General features: G+C 39.6%; 1 protein-coding gene across 1 annotated transcript in view; it reads left to right on the top strand.

Annotated features, from left to right (window-relative positions):
• The window catches only part of FSHR (follicle stimulating hormone receptor), an 86231-nt gene that overhangs the window by 30138 nt on the left and 35309 nt on the right, over nucleotides 1–20784 (top strand). The window contains exon 2 of the mRNA XM_051616147.1: nucleotides 2347–2418. Within this exon, the coding sequence (XP_051472107.1) occupies nucleotides 2347–2418 (72 nt within the window). The remainder of the gene's footprint in view (nucleotides 1–2346; nucleotides 2419–20784) is intronic.

The raw sequence follows: 20784 nt of genomic DNA, 5'->3' as shown, positions 1-20784 counted from the left end.
TTAATTAAAAATTAGCAAACGTCCTGATGGTTTGCACCTGCAGAGAGAAGATTCATTTTAGAACATTTCCATAAATAATGTATAGGTGGCTTTTCAGACAGACCCACTGTCAGAGCCAGACTGTCAGAGACACTTGCTAGGGCTCCAAAATTAGACGTGCATTTCTACAAAGGAGAGTTTAGGAAAGGTTTCAAAGCAGATCAAATTTTGAAGAGTTTCCTGATGGTTCAGCTTTGTAGCGCTAAGCAGGCTGGGTGCTCTGAAAGGATCCATTGTACCTGGCTGCACACTGAAAGCAAAGCCATAGCTTTGCATACATTACACTGGCCCTGTTTTCAGTAGGGCTTCACAAATTGCCTAATCCAGGTTAGGCTCTTTCTCGAAGCACTTTAATCCTTCTGATATTTGCATAATGATCTCAGTACTGTAATTCTTGTGTGACTGTGTTGAAGCTCTGTCTTACTTATATTACTGATATTGCAAGAATAACAGAATACCAAATGGACTTTATCATATTTCTGGACTGGTAATACCATAAATTTCAATGTTTTAAAAAGTGTGGGTCCAGGTTCTCTCCTGATATGATCACAGTGACATCTCCAGTAGTAGATAGGTAGGCAGGTAGGTGCGTTGACTTTGTCCTGCTTAAGTAAATATTAACTCCTATTTGGGAATCGTAATGAGGGAGTAGATTCCATTGAAGACTTAAAATTAAAAAATAGGAACCTTTCACGGTGGTATTCTGTCAGAATAATACTTTTTTTCCTATGACTTTTATTAAAACATTATAACCTCCCATGAAAATTCTAAACTAATCAGCTATAATAAAAAATAGATGAGGATTGTATGAATACTTTATATGAATGGTAAGAAAGTAAGTCTTTAGTTTTGAGGTACTTTGTTGAAATTTGCAGAACTATGCTGCAGGTAATACCAGGCAGACTTCCCATTTCTGTCCTCCTGCAAACATTACCATAAGGTGGCACAGACAGGAGCTGAAAGATGCTCCCAAGCAGCCATGCAAAACCAGTTCTGAGATTATATAAATGAGAGATTCTATAGCAGGCATACTCACTGAAAAATTACTGCCATAGTAATTCAGAAAATAATTAATTTCTATTTCCTTGGGAAAACAGACTAAGAAATGGAATCATATGGTGATATTCATGTATGTAACACAAGTGATTTTTTTTATTATTTTTTTTTTTAGTAAATACCCTTTTTTAATGGCTATTGTTTGGTATAACCAGTATTATCTGATGTCTTGCTTATTTTGTCTGCTTCATTTTTAGTAGCTGGGAGTTTGAATACTATTTTATTCTCAGCAGAAAATACAAAAATATTATATTTCTCCCTACAAAATCTCTGTGGGCTTTCTCATATCTTAGCTACATCTTCTTGACCTGGCATCTAGTCATAAGTGTGTCCTGTGAAGCACATATCTTGATGAGCAAGTCATGTTAATTTATGCAATTATTTGTGCTCACTACCTAGTCATGATTCAAGGTGTGAAAAAAACAGGGACCCAGATAACACCTTATTTCTTCTAGGAGTAGTCGATATCCTACCTTTCATTTGCTGAGGAGTATCAGAAGTTCTGTGATCCTCTTTGTTTATTATGATAAAAGGAGATGAGTCCAGGTTAAAAAAAAAAAAAAAAAGATATTTTAAATATATTTTTCTTCATAAGGCATATTCTGTGACCGTTAAAAATTATTTAAATATTGTCTTGGTGTATGTGTGCTCAAGTTTTGTATTCCAAAGTTCTAATTTTGTGGCACATTATAAACCAATTTGAAAGGAGACTGAGAAGCAATATAGTGTATTAAAGTTGCACGAACAGGAGATAGTAGATGATTCCTTAAGTTATCTGTGCAGCAGGTGAAGGCTTATCTTGCATGAGCAGGCATGTACCACCCTACATGCCTGTGTAAGAAACTCACCCCAGTCTGGCTCCATGGGGCTGCTTCATCCTGTGTTTGAGCATCTCTCAAAAGAGAGACCACAATGAGAAGGCTGGTGTCTCTTCCCCACCCACAGCAAAGCTGTGGTGACCAGATCTGGGTTGAACTGAAACAAACAGGAGAATCGGAACTACTGACTGATGGTATTTCCCCTCAGCAGTTCCAGATGCTGAGCAGCCCAATGCTGTGCTGTAATTTTGGTCTAGGCAGGCACTTGGAGTCCCACAAAGATTTTGAACATTACAGCTGTACTTAGACACTGAAGCCTTCAGCCTGGAGGCTGTCCTTGTACCTGTGATAAAGGCCTTTGCTGTCCTGTTAGGGCTACCACGTAGTCCTGTGTTGTGAATAGTGAATAATCATTCAATTTTTCTATTTTCAGGAGATTTATCCTCACCAAGATGAGAGTTATTCCAAAAGGAGCTTTCACAGGACTTGGTGACCTAGAGAAAATGTATGTATTGTGTCAATACTTACTAGGAAGCAACTATTTTACTTGAAACAGCAGCTTCTGGTTGCAGTTCCTTTATTGTCTGTGAGCAAGCCTTTGTCACTGAGCTTCATCTGGTTTACTCTTTCTGTTTCTAAAAAAATAACATTTTTTAAAAGACCATGTTGCAAAGCATTGTTGTCATAAATGCATTTCATATTAGCAAGCAGGCAGTCCTCGGTCAAAGGGCTGGTTTAACATGGAATGTCATAGCAATTAATAAATACAGGGCTATGGCAGAAGATCATGGGAAACTGATTATTTTGAGGATTTTGTAATAGATTGGAATAAATTGGAAGATGAGGGAGGAAAGAACTTCAGTTCATAGCAGGGCAGGCAATACTCTTTTCATTAATGAGTAAGTAGGATTGCTTTGTGCGTGTTCAGATTCAGCTGGCAGGATGCATGAGAGAAGTTTATTAGGGGTGACAGATCCAAATATCTTAGCACATAACGGGTATGAGCATCTAATTTCCATGAATTTTAGTGATAAGCCTGGAGATACAAATATGAGCACGTTTGATGTATCATACATTCGTTAGTAGGCTAATATGAGTGTATTGCAGCCCTCCACTGCTAGAAGGAAAAATCCTTAGTAATATGCTTCCTACTGTTCTTTAGCAACAAAATCTGAGTTAACTGGTGCTAACATCAGAAGTGACAACTGCCTCTGTCCAACTTGAACTACTCTGAGGCAAGTGTGATTTTTCTGAATTATTTAATATATGAACAAAACTCAACATTTTGTTTAGAAACACACCCAGTACTAGCACCCAGACAGAAGAGGGTTACAAATCAGTTGTTCATCCAATAAGGGAAGACCTTATCAATGTATGTAAGTACCTAAAGGGCGGGTGCAAGGAAGATGGAGTCAAGGTCTTCTCAGTAGTTCCCAGTTCAAAACGAGGTGCAACGGGCACAAGCTGGAACATGGGAAGTTCAGTTTAAATATGAGGAAAAACTTCTTTATGGTGAGGGTGATGGAGCATTGGAACAGGCTGCCCAGGGAGGTTGTGGAGTCTCCATCTCTGGAGATATTCAAAGCCCCCTGGATGCAGTCCTGTGTAAAGTGCTCTAGGTTATCCTACTGCACTGGGAGAGTTGGACTAGATGATCTCTAGAGGTCCCTTCCAACTCCAGCAATTCTGTGATTCTGTGATTCTGTGTGTAACGGCACAACTAAAACCTGCCCTTTTCCCTCATACTCTTGCATAAGCAAGGAATTTAGCAAGAATGTGAACACTCCAGAAGCCATGGTGAGGAGAGGGAAAGGATTTTGACTGTAGAAAAGGGTGGATGGAGAACGAGCAATAAACATGCAAGAAGGACTGCAGATCTGCTGGTCAGCAGTGAATTATAAGGCTCACATTGCACCTGGCTTTTTCTGAAGAGTGAGATCCATTTCAGGGCATCACTGTAAGTTCTATTTGCATGTGGCACATGCTAAAAAGATTCCAGTTGCCGCAGCCCACTCATAGATCCAGACCCTCAGAACCCCATCAAGCACAGCTGTGAAGGATCATTTTTCTTGAGAGAAGAAAAATAAAGTATAATTTTTTTGTGGCCAAGAGTTACCAGTTAGGGGTAAGATCAGCTCTGTGTCACCAGTTTTGTTGGCATTTGTTTCTCCCCAGTCCTGCAGGATTCCCTTTAGCCTAGTCCCTGTGACAAATCATTGAGCTCTGGACTGTGAAGTGGCTTGCAAAGTGCATTGTAAACTGCTCCTGTTGCCTTAATTACTTAGAAACCGTATGTCAGATATGTATTAAGATAGTGATAACATTGAATAGGATGTCTTTAAGTGGTGATTTATTGTTAACCAAAAAAATTATATATGGAAATGAGCTTAATTTGAAATATATGTATGTACTATTAGCACATGGAGGAGAAATGGGGACAGACAGTTTATAGCAAAGCATCCTTGAAAATAAAAGTGTGATAAATATGCAAATGAGACCAATCAACATCAACAAAGACACAGTATTTGCAGATGATATGGCAAACAGATAAAATTTGAAATAACTCAGAAATCCTAAAAGTAACGCATAAAACATTCATCAGAAATATTCATGTAGGGACAAAAAAGTGTGTAATCAAATGATAGATCTACATATTAAAACACAGCATTTGTATGAGCGCCTTTTTACTCTTGTAGGATCATGCACAGAAAGGAAGATTAAAGGAAACTGTATCTAAGGACAACAGCTATTGATAATGTGATACCTCCATATGGTAAAATGTGGACGGCCTGATGTATACAAAGGAGATGCTACAATGCAGTATAAGTATATGCTCACCTAGAACTAAGTAGGCTAAAAATTAAGAGACTGATAATATTTCCTGAATGTGTTACTGAAGAAAAACATAACAATATGTAGTCCAGCATATCTGTACACATGAGTTTTTACTAGGTAATTTATAACTGTTCTTCTGAGAACTGGGTAGGTTTTAAAGCCCAGAAGCTGCAGGGAAATGTCAGTCTTTGGAATCACCCATTGTGGATGAGCTTGCTGAGAACAACTTAACTCAGAGATGAGTCCTCCACAAGCATCTTAACTCTGTTGTATTTACATTCAAAGTGAATGAAGGCTTTTGAATACAGTGACTGAAAAATACTGGTTTTCAAAGAAATAATTAAATAACACTTTTCAGTGTTTCTGCTTTCTCTATGCATTTTAGTTTCTTCCTACACACCTGAACAGCTGAGAGCTTTGAATAGATGTATTTTGCCTTAAAATATCGAACACTTTCAGGTATTTCCAGTCAAGTTCCAGTTACAGCACCCAAGGAAGATCTTGTTTGTTTTGCATTTGAACTGCTTAAGACCTTTCCAGAATGGACACCAGTGACCATGACTAATACTGGAAAAAAAGTAGTGTGACCTGGAAATGGAGGCATAGAGCACCTGCTTGGCCCTGCTTTGTGAAGCTCCAGTTTCAGTTACCGAGACAAAATCTTTTGGTTTTCAACTGATTTTTTTAATAATTATTTTTTTAATTTGGCAAAATACAGACTGGAATTTTAGTTGGCCAAATTTGCCTTGGAATATTTTTGCCATTCTGAAGTTTTTTGAAAGAATGAGATCCCATTTGAACCATCTCTAGCTTGTCGTCACCTTCCCACCCATCTAAATTCATTCGACTTCTGAAAACTGTCATACAGATAAACAACTTGCCCCATGTATGTCCTAGGAGAAAGATCTTCTTTTCTTGGATAAAATGTTTTAAGTTACAGACTCTATTTTTCTGAGATTTCTCTTATTAAATATGCAACTTAAATTTTCTTAGAGAAAACTACTTCAGAAACACACAGATCTGAGGAAAAGCTTAACCAGCTTGTTGCTATCAGCTCTCCAACTTCTGCATAGCTCTGGCTTTATGTTAATTTAGCAAATAGATGTTCAGGGAAGCAGACTGGTTATTCTCACTGCATGTTCAGTCTACTCCTAAGTCTTGGCCAACTGGAATATGGCAGCTCATCTGGACTACTGCTTAACCAACCTGTTTACAATCCCAGAACTAATTAACCCTGCAGTTACTAAATTAAAAAGCAGCCTCATGCAGGCACATACCTGGCAAAATCAATTCAACATGCTCTGCAGCTGTTATGTCATCTTTAACCTGCACTGGAAGTGCTTCATTTGGAGGAGAGACAGTCTGAAATAATATTACTTAATCACTCAGTGATTTCAAGCTTTTGGTATTTTATGTTGAGAATGTTGATCCAGCAATGGTTCATATGAACAAGTGCTGTTGGTCTGTGACCTAGTTACGTGGGCACCAGCTTATTTCGTACAACAACCAAGCTGTTGTATGATGCTAAAATCTCTCCTGTTTGTCCCTGTTGTCTAAAAGGCAGGTCACACTTTCCTTTGACTTACCTAGATCGAACTGAGTTGCCTTTTATGTTTTATCTAAACTGAAATGAGGTTCTTGAGGACAATGGAGACCACTCAATACAGTATTTTGAGGCACATGCTGAAGTACATGGCTGAATCAAGGCATATCTCTCTTCCTGCGAATGGGGAAGCTCTTGGCCTGATTGTATTATTTCTCACCAAGACAATTTGACATAGTGGGAAGTCTTCACTTTTTTAGCAAGTTTTAACAACCTGGAAAGTTGGTGGGTTTATCCTTCAGACCTTCTTCAGCAGTAGCCATCAAAGCTGCCTGGGCTAGCAACTGGCTAAGGCATGTCCATTATCCCATGTGTTTCTGAAATCAGTTTCATTCAGCCTCTGAATGTGATCCAGTAACACCTGGCAGCACATAGCCCAAAAAGGTGGGAAGGATGGAGGGGAGGCAGGAGATGCATGACCACCTAAGGATGAACAGTCTGTGTCCTCTGCTACCAAGAAAGCTGGTCAGTATTTTGCAGCTTCTCCAATTTTCCTTTGACATTCTTACACAGTGTATTGTGTGCTGCCTCCTTTAGTATGTGAAAGGCTGTGATTAAATAAGAACATTAAAGCTAGTTTGAGAAAATTGCTAGAATTCAGTGTTTCCAAGACATTTGGAAATTGATTCTAGGCAGGAATTCCATTCTATCTTTTGTTGCATTGTTTGGATAAGTCTGCTATTTATTTATTTATTTATTTTGCAAGAAGCAAAATATGAAATTTCAGGATCTGCAGTGATATGTAAGTTAAATAATACATATTTACAAAATATTTTTTTACGTCCCTAAATGGGGACCTGGTGCATTATGTGTACCAAAATACATACTGAACCAGGTAGCAATCATACTTCAGTAATAAATACTGCAGGGTATATTCTCAAGGTGCAACTCCATGGATATTAAATTTTAATTTACATTATAGGAAGTTATGTGTAACGTTCTGCATCTTAAGGGCAGGGCATGAAAATATGTCCGCTACATAATGCATTTAAATTAGTCTAAATATGCATTTTTCTCTCAGGGAATAGAAGACTACAGTTCAAAAACATTTAAGTGAAAGCAAAGAAATTCAAAACTCAGGCTGACATCTTCCTCCCTGGATGTGTTCAAGGCCAGGCTGGATGGTGCTTTGAGCAACCAGGTCTACAGGAAGGTGTCCTTACCCATGCACGGGGGTTGAAACTAGATGATCTTTAAGGTCCCTTCCAACCCAAACCATTCAGTGATTCTATGATCCTGTGATTGCATCCCAAAGAATAAATATTTTACTGAGGCCACTGTTCTGATATGGGGCTTTCCCCTATGTCTGCTAGCCTAATCCTACAGGAGTCATCAAAGGTCACCCAGCCCACCATATGGTTGAGCCATAAGCCATCACAGGAGGCCTCCTAGCTCCTGCGAGTAGACTTGCAAGTCCCAGATGCCTTCCTCCCAACTGACAGTCTATGTTTGACGGTGATCAGTGGTTTGGAACCAGCTCTTTTCTATACTGGAGTGGTTGCCTGCACTTCAGGCCTCTGGTTCAGCAGTATAACCATGTAAGAAAGCTTATGCTCGGCTTTACAGGCTGAACATGCTCCTTAGCCCAACAACATCTGGGGTGTCTGTCTTCATTTGCCCATCGCTACACTCTGTCTTTGGAAATGAAATCCCACAAATGGGATTTGAAAGCTGAAAGGCTACATGAGCTTCTCCCGGGCATCCTGTAACACATCATCAGCAGAGGAGCCAGGCAGAGTACTGCTTGGTGCCACTGTCTCTCAGTGTGGCCATGGGTGGCCTGGGGACATTTGCTTCTTGAAGGGCTGCTGTTACTTCAGGTGACCCTCTTGCAGCCTTCACAAATATCATCCCTTGGAGAGCAAACCTAAGTGTTTAGAATGAATACATAGGAAGTCTGGTGTGCTCTTAATTCAAGTTATTTCCTGAAAGTAGAAGTTATGCCCTCTGTTATAAACATAATAAGTAATGAATGAAGACTTGTTGGTTTTATTATAATCTATAAACATTTTGCTGCATCATCACTTTGCAGTCTGCTTTTCCTTGCCAAAGCTCATCTGTGGAAGAGATCTTACAGTTGAAGTTACTGCTGCCATCCCTTGCACAATTATAAGAAAGTGAAGTAGAAATTTATTATCCATGTCAGAAACCCATTGCTGATGTCAAAGAGCAGAGATTTTAATTACAGCTTTGTTACATTTCAGTAAATGCATAACGTGATCTCAAACTTTTGCTAATGCTGGAGAGAAACAAAATTTCAAATAAAGTAAAAGCCCTTAAAAGAAGCTAGGAAATGTAAAATCAATTCATAGCATCCATATCAGCATTTGCTAATTTTCTATTTAAAAAGTCCTAGAAAGTCATGCTAATATTTGCATATTTTAATTGAAACATGTTAGAGTACAAGAAAGGAAGTACTCCATAATTCTTTCTCTGTGGCTTGCTGTCTTGATGCTTGCTTTCTTTGATAAAATAGATTTAGAAAGGAAAAAAAGAAAATACATTTTGTCATTACCTCCTTTTTTTGTGCAAGAATGGGTTTAGTGGTAATGAACTGTTAGCAGAATCTTTATTTGTTAACTGCGTTGCTATGAAGCCAGCATTAGCGACTGAAGTGTTTAATGGAAGAATCATTCATCTTTGACATAACTTCTGCTCCCTGCTTTTCAGCTGTCCAGACATAGAGACAGGGAAAGAAACAAAATGGAAATAAACTGAAGGTGTGCTAAATGCTTTAATGCCTCTCCCCAGAGACATACTGTTCAGATTACCTGAATTCAGAAAAGACAAAACGTGGGCAAATGATTGTGTGAGTTCCCACTCTTCCTTAGGAGGAAACTTCGAGCCAATATCCTTCGGCCTTCATAGAATCATAGAATCATAGAATCATAGAATCCTAGGGGTTGGAAGGGACCTCGAAAGATCATCTAGTCCAACCCCCCTGCCAGAGCAGGGTCACCTAGAGTAGATCACACAGGAATGCGTCCAGGCATTGAATGTCTTGAATGTCTCCAGTGAAGAAGATTCCACAACCAATCTGGGCAGCAACTCTCTTCCTTTATGCAAACAAATCAGAAAAAAATTAAGCTCACGCTAAATTAAGACAGCACTTTAGCATATCTAATAATGGACTCTGAGGTAGCCTCATTAATTCAAAATGAGATTTGAGGGTGAAAATGCCCTGTTCTTAAACAAATGGTCTCATTCCAGTGGTCAAAGAAACCTCCAAATGAAAATGTTGGAAATTATTAAGAATTTCTTTTTTCTCAGGTGGTTTCTCAATAGGCGTGACCTGCTCTTGCACTGCTTTCTGGGTCTCCACTACCACCACTAGAGCAAGATACTGGCATGGTGGACTGAAGGCTTGGCATGCTGGAGCTGTGCATGTGGAGATACTTGCTTTCTCCTAATCATCCAGTTTTGCAAGTTCTGTCTCACTGCAGGTCCTTGTGTCATGTGCATGAAGCTGATTGTTGCAACTGATAAATATAGCAAGAAGCCTCAGAATGGATAGTCATTCTGTGGTGCAGAATTAGTACTAGAATCTGCTGTCTTTCCTCCTGTGGGGTAAGCTTTACGCACACAGAAGAGGTTGATATGTCTACTCACTGGGCAACTTTCCAAGATTCATCACGGGGTACTTTTGCGTGGATTTTATGTTTCAAGGTGGGCCAGAACTGATGTAGTAAAATGTAAGATGGCTGCTGGCAGAGTCAATATTTTTTGACAAAAACATGTAACTTCTTTAGTTTCCATGTCTTCGTCCCAGGAGCTTTAGAAGTAAAGGAAGTTTCAAGTTGCATTTTATTATGAGATTCTTGTACTTTCAAAGTTGGAATAGTGACCATCTGAGTGACTTTGTAAATATAAAAATCCCTATTTGTTAAGAAACATAATAAATTCTTAAGCCAGCTGAGTTACACATTTATTAAACTCATGTATGTATATCAGAAAATGAAACAAGAACTCAGAATTGGTGGTTCTAATTGTTTTGCACTTTCAAATGTAATTCATAGCTCATACATGGCAAAAGGTGGTTCTTCTCATGTGATGTTTCAGAATATTGATCTGATCTAAATACTTACCTTTTTCTTGGTAAAATAAGTATACCTAGTTTCAATATCCCTAAATATTTTGATTTTTTAAAAATTCTCTTTTGTGTATTAATTAACTCTTAATTAAGTTAATTATATGTTAACTCCAAAATCTCTGGATAGAATTAGGAATAAAATTTATTGACTTGAAAACAAAGATAACTGTAAGTACAAAATTAAGGTTCAAACAAAATTAATACACGTAAGCAGTATTAAAGTGATCAAACATTTATTTAAAGAATTGTAAGAGTATTATTTTAAAAGGGCTTCTTTCTACAAATAAATAAATAAATAAAATATCTACTTTCTTGCATGAGATTGAATAACAAAGCAGTTCTGAGAGAAAACATGCATTCAGAATTACAACCACATAGCACCTCCATCCCCTCCGCCTGACAGAGGCTGGTGAGGGTACCAGGGCTCCCAACACACCGCTGTGCCGCACTGATGGGACTCTGTGGGAATCTGGGTCATGGTGTATCCCAAAAACATTGTAGTGTCATCTCCCTCTTAATATGTCCAGCTTCTGCTTTTGCTTTAAAAAGTGCCACTATTAAAAAAAAAAAATAAAAATGCATGAAGTAGAAAGGAAAGTTCTTTTTGTCATGAGAAAACAGATTTTTAGAGGATTTTATGTGTGTGTGTGTGTGTATAACTATACCAGAGACTGAGTACAAAAGCTGTGACCTACCTTGAAATTTTGCCCTATTTGCTATATTTGGGATTCTCTTTAGCATCTGTTGTTGTCACTGCTAAATATTGTTTGTTAGATAGAGGAAGGCCAACACCAGATTGGAAATGGTAACTTAATTTCAGGAGGATTTGAGAAGCACCTTCCCATATTAATATTATCTGGCTCTTCTATTTATTTTAGAAAGAATGTTAGTGGAATTGACATGTTTCAGCAAAGGACTGTTACTGTTGTTATGCACTAATACTGATACAAACATCAGCATTTATGGAAAACTAATGTTAAGATGAAGTCAAGACATTTATTTTCTAAGCTGGAGATTCTAATTCTCTGACAATGTTATATTGCATGGCTTTTATTTCTACTATGCCTAAAGATTGACGAGGATTTGATCATTAGTTTGCTGGCTGCTTTGCTCAGTGGAGAGTCAGCTGAGCATTTTATTGTTATTAGTGAGCTGCATTTTGATTTTCCTATCAAAGACATTGCTGGCCTCAGCTCATCCCAGGTGTAAAATGAGAGATTCCTTGTGCCCCTTGTTTGTTCTCTGACCAAGCCAGTATTTGATGAATATTTGCTTTTATTTCTCAAGCAGGAACCTTTTTTTTCATGAAGGCTTCCATACATGGGCTTGATTCTTCAAAAATAAGTAAGGGTAGTCTGTACCTTTTGTGAGAAAACTACTTACCTCATTCTAGAATATATATGTTCATATTTACTTACATACATGTATATGTGTGTATAGATATATACATAGAGTTGTCTCGAAAAAACCTGAGTTCCTAGAATTTAGGTGGTAGACATATACAAAGCCAGAAAATATTTTGAATGCTTGGGGAACCAACACCACAGATAGAAATTATTAATTACTTGGAGTTGGGAACAGGGACAGGCTCATGGCTTTCCCAGTGCAGAACTTGTCCCTGGGAGCTGCTGAAGCCGTTTGCTGAAGGAGGATGTCCAAAAGAATGTTTCTGGATCTATTATGAAGGAGTTCATCCAGATGGAGAATATTTTGTCCACCTCATAAAGTGCTTTCGCCTCTGAGAAGGGGGTTCGATGTCCAGATGGAGATGGATGACAAGTGCTGTCCCTCAGTGGTTCAGACAAGTGGTATGGACAAGTGGTCTGTACTGGGACCAGTGCTGTTTAGTATCTTCATCAATGATATAGACAGTGAGATCAAGGGTACCGTCAGGAAGTTTGCAATTACACCAGGCTGACTGGTACAGCTGACATGCCAGAGGGATGGGTGTCATACAGAAGGACCTGGACAAGCTGGAGAAGTGGGTTCATGTGAACTTCATGAGGTTCAATATGGTGAAGTGCAAGGTCCTGCATCCAGATATGGGCAATCCTCATTATCAGTAGAGGTTGGGGGATGACGATCACCCAGGGAGAGCAGCAGATCAAGAGAGGTGATTCTGTCCCTCTACTCCGCTCTGACAAGACCTCACCTGTAGTACTGTGTCCAGCCCATGGGTCCCCAACAAAAGAATAATGTAGACCTGTGGGAGTGGGTCCAGAGGAGGGCCACAAAAATGATCAGGGCGCTAGAGCAGCCTTCCTACAACAGGCTGAGAGTTGGGGTTGTTCAGCCTGGAGGAGAGAATGTTCTGGGAAGATCTTATAGCAGTATTCCAGTACATGAAGGGCCCTACAGGAAAGCTGGGGAGGGACTGTTTACAAGGGTGTGTAGTGGTAACATGAGGGGCAATGGTCTTAAACTAGAGCATGGTAGATTTAGATTAGACATTAGGAAGAAGTTACTGGGAGGGTGGTGAAACACTGGAACAGGTTATCCAGAGAGGTTGTGGAGGCCCCATCCCTGGAGACGTTCAAGGTCAGGCTTGATGGGGCTCTGACCAACCTAATCTAGTTTTAAATATTCCTGCTCACTGCAGGGGGATTGGACTAGATGACCTTTAAAGGTCATCAACCCAATGTATTCTATGATTCTATGATAAGGAGAAATGCACTTAAGAAATAGTGGGCTAGTTCTCAGCATAAACTACTGGAATAGTCTCTCCATGTTGTCTTTACACCATCAAGTTTCTCCATTAAAGCAAGGAATAATGCAGAATTTCACATTAGGCCTGACTTAAACTAGTCCTTGTCCAGCTTTTCGTCCACTAGTACCCCCAGATCTTTTTCCACAGGCCTGCTCTCTAGCATGTCTTCCCCCAGCCTGTATTGGTATCTCGTTGCCCAGGGGGAAGAGCTGTTCACAAGAGCATGTAAGAGTAGGAGAAGGGGTAATGGTTTTAGGCTAGAGAAGGGTAGATTTAGGTTGGACATCAGGAAAAAGTTCTTCAATACAAGGGTGGTGGATCACTAGAGCAGGTCACCTAGAGAGGTCGTGGAGGCCCCATCCCTGGAGACATTCAAGGTCAGGGTTGATGGGTCTCTGAGCAGCCTGTTCTAGTGTGATATATCCCGGCTTATTGTAGGGGGTTTGGACTAGATGACCTTTATAAGTCCCTTCCAACAAAAGACACTCTATGATTCTATGGTTCTATAATTTGGAAGCATCATTTACTTCTGTCTTTCTTGCCTGCTCAAGAGCACAAAGTTTTACATCTTTACCTAGAAATGTTTATCTTTTCTAGTATAATTATGAAGCTTTTGGCTTTTCCCATCTGTGCTGTAAGAAGGGATGCACATGATACAGTGAAAAGGTTTTGCTTGCTGATTTGTTACTTCTGTTCCAAATTAGATAATGCTCTTTAGGAAAACTGACAGGGGCAGAGCTCCCTGGAGAAAGGGGGATTGGGTATTCCCTTTATGGATCAATGATAATGTTCAGAGGGGAGCAGCTTTGAGGTACTACAAGTGGCAAGAGATTTAGGGACCAGAGATGGATATGTGCCACTGGGGAGCAGGAAGCAGCCCCAGGGATGATGGACAGGGTTTTGCAGGAGGTGCAGTCAAACATTACTGCCACTCGGAATAAGCCATTGAGGAACTCCAAACCTTTTCTGAAGTCTCTGGATATCAGGGTAGAGGAGGATAGAAATTCTTCTCAGTTCTCTTCCAATATTTTTTAGGGTTTTTCTGCTTTAAATTTTGTTATTCTAGTTTATAATCTAATAAAAACTGCCTTTTTTGAGCTTAAAACCCTTTTTTCTTCTTACGGGCATTTTGTGCAGAGGAAGGTCAAGACATATTGCCTCAAAGCTCACGGTTTGAAGTGCCATTGTGCAGCACTATACTGACTGTCTTGTCAGGACATTTTCACCATATGCCGCATCTTGGCTCCTCCATTCCCTGAGCCCAACCCTCTGTTTGGGGATGAGATGCTGTGAGCTGGGATGAGCTGAGCTAAAGGCACAATCCAAAGGGAGAGGCAAACTCTGGAGGGAACAGAGGAGAGAGGCAAGAGGCAGCACATTTTTACAGAGGCAAGTAAATAGATCACAGTTCAACTGTGACAGCTGTGTGCCTAGACATAATTAACAACACACACTGTTTATTTAAAAATAAGCTTGGATTTGCCTGTTGTTTCTTGGCAGGGGACTTAAACACCCTAACAAGTAAAGTGGCTTTTCATGAGCCTTCATCTGTCATTACCAAGGAGTCTGTTTTGTATTTCCAGGACCCAGAATATCTCATTATGTTTTCATCCTACTGTGCTGCCTGGCACTGCGCTTTCATGGTAAGAGGTAATATGTTAATGACTGAAATAGGCTGTAAAATGAGGGGGGAATTGTGTTAGTGAAGGGCAATCGCTCAGGTCACTAGAGGGAGGACTTCCTAATAGGATCTCAGCTAAACACCGCACAGGCTTAAATCCCAGAGAGCATCTTTCTGTGAACCGGCCGGTTTCACCTTATTTCCAGGTTTCAGGGATCCTTCTCACACAGGGAGATTGATTTCAGATGTAGCTAAATTAATAAAAATCTATCGCATATTTATTCTTCATTTTGGTGGTATGCAGGCAATGTGACAATAAGGTGTCTTTATCTGCAGATCTAAGGATGATTCTGTTCTCCATATTTTGTGAATTTGTTGGCAGATTAAAATCTTTCTGCAGTCAGGTAAGCGGCAAAGCTCTCATTTGCCACGACTTCTTTTGTTCAGAGAAGGGTGAGTAATAGCAGAACAGTGACCATCCTTTGAGGAAGACTGTCCAGGAGCCCTCTCCTCCTCTTGTTGTTGTTAACTCTCAGTAGCCTTGTTAAAAATCTATAGAGCTTACTCCAGCACTGACCTTGTCTAATTGTATTGATTGCTAGTAACTGAAAGCTAACTAGGAAGCAGGTTGCTATGGCAATTCTTGAGTCATACGTATAAAGAAAAAAGGCTGCTAAAACCACTAGCACATGGTGACTGTTAGCACAGATAAACAAATTAAAAAATATAATTCATTCAGGTTTAATCCAGAATCCAAATGAAGATACAATGTGAAACAAGAAAATTTTTCCATTGCTACAACATTTTCTTCTTTGGTAATAATTTTGTTCTTTTGTTTGTCTGTTGAATTATGCATAATTTTAGGACTAAATAGCAAAGTAGACTTTGGGTTGTTCTCCACCCTGCAACTCACACAGAATATGTCACAAAAGTTTCATGGGACAGGAGAATTAGTCAGGTATAGGGTAATAGGACTTGGAACACCCCAGATTTCTAGGTCGCTTGTTCTTACTCAGTCACAGAGTCACACAGAGTCCACATGTTTGTGATGAATGGTTCATTTTCACAGAGGTAGGTTAATGGCTTGTGTACCATGAGATGGTGATATCAGCCTGTACCCTCAGGACACAGTGATTCATCACAAGCTTGGGCTGCTGCAGCTGCTTTTCCGTAGCAGCCTCTTTTGACCAGACTTTGAAATTTTTCTGCAGCAGAGCTGGTGTCTCAGTGGGTGACCTTGCTCCTTTGTGGGGCACTGTGGGAAGGTTGGATTGCTTTGGCAGTGCTGTGCCTCAACTGTAGACAAATGAAAGACTTCACTGGTCACATCTAGTAAAGTCTTTTCACTTTATTTTTAACTAAATCTGACCCAAAGGAAAACCAAAGATATTCTTTCCTGTTTAATGGGGGTCTTCCTTCTCCTCCTTTGGCACCTTACTAATTAGTCATATCATGCACAATTCTCAGCTTTCCTAAGGATTCTCCATCTGCACACCTTTAAGAAGGAGGAGGAAGATATAAGAGCATGCATCCTGTTGCTACCCTTCTGGACAGTATGAACGATGGGGCAAAATGCATCTAGAAGAGTAACAGGACTGGGTGGGAGATAGGAGTGTATTGAGTGCAGCTCATATCCAAGAAAATATGAATTTCTCTGCCCCTCTCAGTCTTCAGTGGATCAATGTCCTTAAATTGACTTTAGCAGCACATAAAGAAAAAAGTAAGAAGCAATGCAGTCAGTTTCAGCATGAACTTTTTTAACAGGTCTCATAAATAAATGGAGTATTCTCTCTCTGGCTTCCTGGGACTTAGATCCTCAGAGAGTTGCATTCATCTAGCTGAAAATAAGATGCAACGTTGATTACTTAGAAGTGTGTGCCACTTAATAAACAAACAAAAAAAACAACCAACAAAAAAATAGATAGAACTATGTTTACGTTGATTAGGATTGACTCAATCAGAGTAAAACTATTCTAACAATGAAACTGAAACATCTGGTTTGGGGTTTTGAGTTAAATAGGTGCCACTATGGAGGCAAGTCCTGAGCCTGCCATTTCAAAGTATCCTCTTCATTTTAGCAGTAATTTAGCTCCAGAGAAAACACAAATCAAAACCTTTGTACTTAGCTGCTGTTTAATCTTCCTCACTGAAGGCTCCCAGCTGGGCATGGGGCACAAGGGGTTTCCCTGGGGAATCTCTTAACCAGAGTCATCCTGCATAGCCATCTCCAAACTAACAGAAAGAAAATAATTAAACCTTATTACCTTTGTGTAGAAGGATGAGGTGTGTGCTGGTACTGCTGGTTGCTTTCTGTTTGCTGTACCTTTCAGAAGGTAAGAAAAAGACACTCCCATCTATGGATCCTGACCAGATCCATAGGGATTTGGATAACTTTAAGGTAGAACACCTTTCAGAGGGAGCTCTGATCATGTTCTGCAATATGTGTTATATTAATTTCTTAATTTTCCTGTTAAGATACTCCAAAAATATGTTGTTTTGTTTTCACTCTGATGAAAGAAACAGAATAGCAGTTCACTTTTCATATTTAATTCAGTATTTAGCATACACAAAACATTCCTTTATATCTGAAAACTAAATTGCTCTCACAGGATAGCTTTCAAGTTTGTGAACTTCTGCATCCTTTTGTATATTGAGTTGTGTGCTTTCCAGAGGCAATACTTATTTAAAATTACAAGAAAATATGCACTCCTCTAAAATGTATGTTAATGTATATTAAAATGTATATTAAAACCAATGGATTTCCATGCCTTCTGCTGCGGAGTCCAAAATTTCCTCCAGTCTCAACTAAAGCAGTGATAGTAATCAGAGATGATAGATTTAATTTTCTTGTTTTATTTTTTAAGTGTATTTCGTCAACATGACTGTTGCAAATGGTAATTTTTGTGGTTTGGGATCACTTTAGGAATTTTTCCTCCCACTCATCAGTAGCGTTTTTTCTAAGTGCTTTACTGGAAACAAATAAGGTTTTGTCAGGCATGTGTGCTTTGAAAACACTGTAAGTTCCAGTTTGTTTACATCAACACAGGAAACCAGAATTAAAAATATAATAAGGATATGCAATGCAGTACAGCAAAGGAATAGACACAGCAACTTGTAAGGAAAACATTTTTTTTTTTTAAATTCAAATCTTGTTTCTCATTCAGTCTCCTTCTTTAAGCAGTGTGGGTGGGGAGGAGGATTCATTTTGCTTTCTGTTGATGAAGAAGGAATAACTGCTTCAGATAAGGCTTTTTGCATCATCTCTAGCTCCAACTTCTTCCTATATCCCCAGTTAGATATAACCCAGGAGAGTGGAGGAGAAGGGCTCCCAGGGAGATCAGAGCAACAGGTTGTTCTCAAGTGGCCAGGAATTGCCTTTGAGTTCTCAAGGGTTTTGCCTCATTCCTTCAGGGACCCCTGTGGGATCACTACTGAGGGCTCCACATCAAAGGCCTGAATCCAGTCTGAAGATTTTCTTATTAAAACACTACAACAGCAGATGATAGCAGGAAGCCTTTGTCTGGCATTTCTACCAGCCTGAGTTGCACAGCATGTTTCCAGCAGAAGCCTTTCTTGGACTACACAAGCGACTTCCTTGTAAAAGGGGTTACATGTGCAGAAAGGCTGCTGCCTGGTGATATTAGTGAGTAAGCACCATCGTGTGGCCATGGATCTATTATTTCATTGCTTTTATCAGAATCCTGTGTGTATACACACACAAATGTAGAAACATATTAATAGATTAGATTTCGGGCCAAGTTTTAGGACACGTTCCCTGCCCCCTATTATAGCTTTCTTAACTGTGTGCAGTCTTGCAATGTTTGCAGGTTAGGAGGGTTATTTGTTTCAGGGAAACTCAGCTGGAAGCATGTGATTTTCCAGGGTTTCATAGTGGAGATCTGTTCAGTCATTTGTCAAGTAAGATTCTTGATGTATTGAATTGGGTTCCTCTCTGCTGCCACTAGCCATTTGGCAAAAGGTTCAGGATTGTATGTCATTCCCATGTTTGTATGTGTCATCTCTTCATCCTTCAATATAGAACCTGCAGATTTAGGCATAATGGTATTTTCTGTTTATGATAGCACAGTATGGCAAACAGAGAAATAACACTCATTGCACACATGCTATGTAAAGCTTTTGACTTAGTAGCTTCTTGCTGGTGCTTGTGTTCTCTCTGGCAGTCTGCTACAAGGCAGAGGTTTGATTTTAACTTTGGAAGCATGAAAGGAGATCCCTTTCCCAGGTAAGTTATATCTGAAGGCTCCAATCATGGAAATATTTATGCAGTAAGGTTTTGGCTGAGCCTGGAGCCAAAGCTCAGGGATAGGAGTCTATAGGGTCAAGGTCTCTGTTAGGCACAACCCACAAGAACAGTATTGATAGGATTAAAGAATTAATGCAAATAGAAAAGAAGACAAAAGCAAATCTTTGTGCTGGAAAAAGGTATTTTACAGGGAGACTGTAATATTGAATAAGAGAAAACTAAATCTCTTCAGAAGGGCATTTGAAAGGAGTAGTGGATGGTGTTAGCAACTGGAAGATAATGTCTGTATTCATAATTATGTTTAACGTTAGGCAATGCTAATATCTTTCTCATGATGGCTCAAGCCATGGAGATTTATTTTCACTGAAGTGGGTGTAAGACACTGTATGATTTGCTCTGGTGAATACTCAGAAACCTCTCATCAGCCTGGGAAGATTTTTAATGTCAGAACTGTGAAGTAAGAGGGATTTTTTTTACAATTTTTCCCCTTAGCTATTAAATTTAACTGTGCATATGTGAGGCACTTGCTATTCTGGTTCTTCCTGCTTCTGTAACACACTGGAGTTAGCAATGCACTGTCCTCCAGTGGCATCTCTTATGCATGTGTGCTTCCTTAAGGCATTTCCACACTGTCTGTTAAAGTATCTAAGAACATCTGTTTCCAGGTGGTCTACTTGGAAAGACTGTCAGTAGACTTTAGGTCCTGGAAGCCACATGTTCGCTAAATCCAAGACAGTCTGCTTGTTGATTTTCCCCAAAAATTATTTTCCCTTTTTCCTCATTCAGCAGATCTCCTCAGTGCATCCCAGATATAATCTTCTCATTTCCCCAGGCCGTCTTAATCAAACTATTCATCATATGCTAGCTATCAAAGCCAAGAGAGAAGTAACACAAGATAAGTGGCAATAAATGCTGCTAAGCCATTTCCACAGGAGTTACGAGGTGAAGCATGAAGCTTGTGTTAACCTCTGTGAACAAGGAGGTCCCTTCCTCAGCTGAACAAGCATCTTTGCCAGTGTGGTCTCAAGATCCTCAGTAACACATTGTGTCTGAGAAAGAACTGTCATCACTAGAATGGGTGTCTTTTTCAGAGACATTTTTCTGCCTTCCCTACAAGATGTCACAGGCAAAGGTAAAATGTAGTAATGCCCAAATGCAAGGAGCAACAGGTACATCTGCCCCAGTGGCTGGAGGGCACTGAGTTCCAAACCTCATCTCTCTGGGTTGCCTGTATGGAGCCAGCTTTCTCTGAGGAAAGTTGCTGTTTCCTCCAAAGACCCGGATCTTGCTTGCTTGACTTTACAAAGCTTCACGCATTTTCAGCTTTACTGGCAATAAACTAAAACTAGTATAACACATCCCCACAGTGCCAGAATATGAGAATGTATCCCCCTCAAACTGCACTGATTATAAAATCAATTCTTATAATGATGTGGCTTCTGCTGCTGGATCCGGTCATTATCTGTTCCAATTCCACAGACTAATAGCATGCTTTTTCAGATTAGAGAGACCAGTTTAAAACTGTTACATGGACAATTAATTTGATGCAACAAAACTCTCAGCAGACTTGTATATGGTTTGTTGGCATGATGCTAAGGCACCAGTAGAAATAAAATCCCCTTTGCTTCTGTCTGCTGTGTGGAAACTTACATTTTATTTTTCCAATGCCTGTATTGATTTATTTGAGAATGGTGTCATGCCCTTGGGAGAAGGCAAGAAGACACATTATTGGTGCCTCCTGGTAATCTCCT

This window comes from Apus apus, chromosome 3 (genome assembly GCF_020740795.1).
Source record: "Apus apus isolate bApuApu2 chromosome 3, bApuApu2.pri.cur, whole genome shotgun sequence".
In the NCBI taxonomy this organism is placed as follows: Eukaryota; Metazoa; Chordata; class Aves; order Apodiformes; family Apodidae; genus Apus; species Apus apus.
This window is presented reverse-complemented; position numbering and strand designations above follow the sequence as displayed.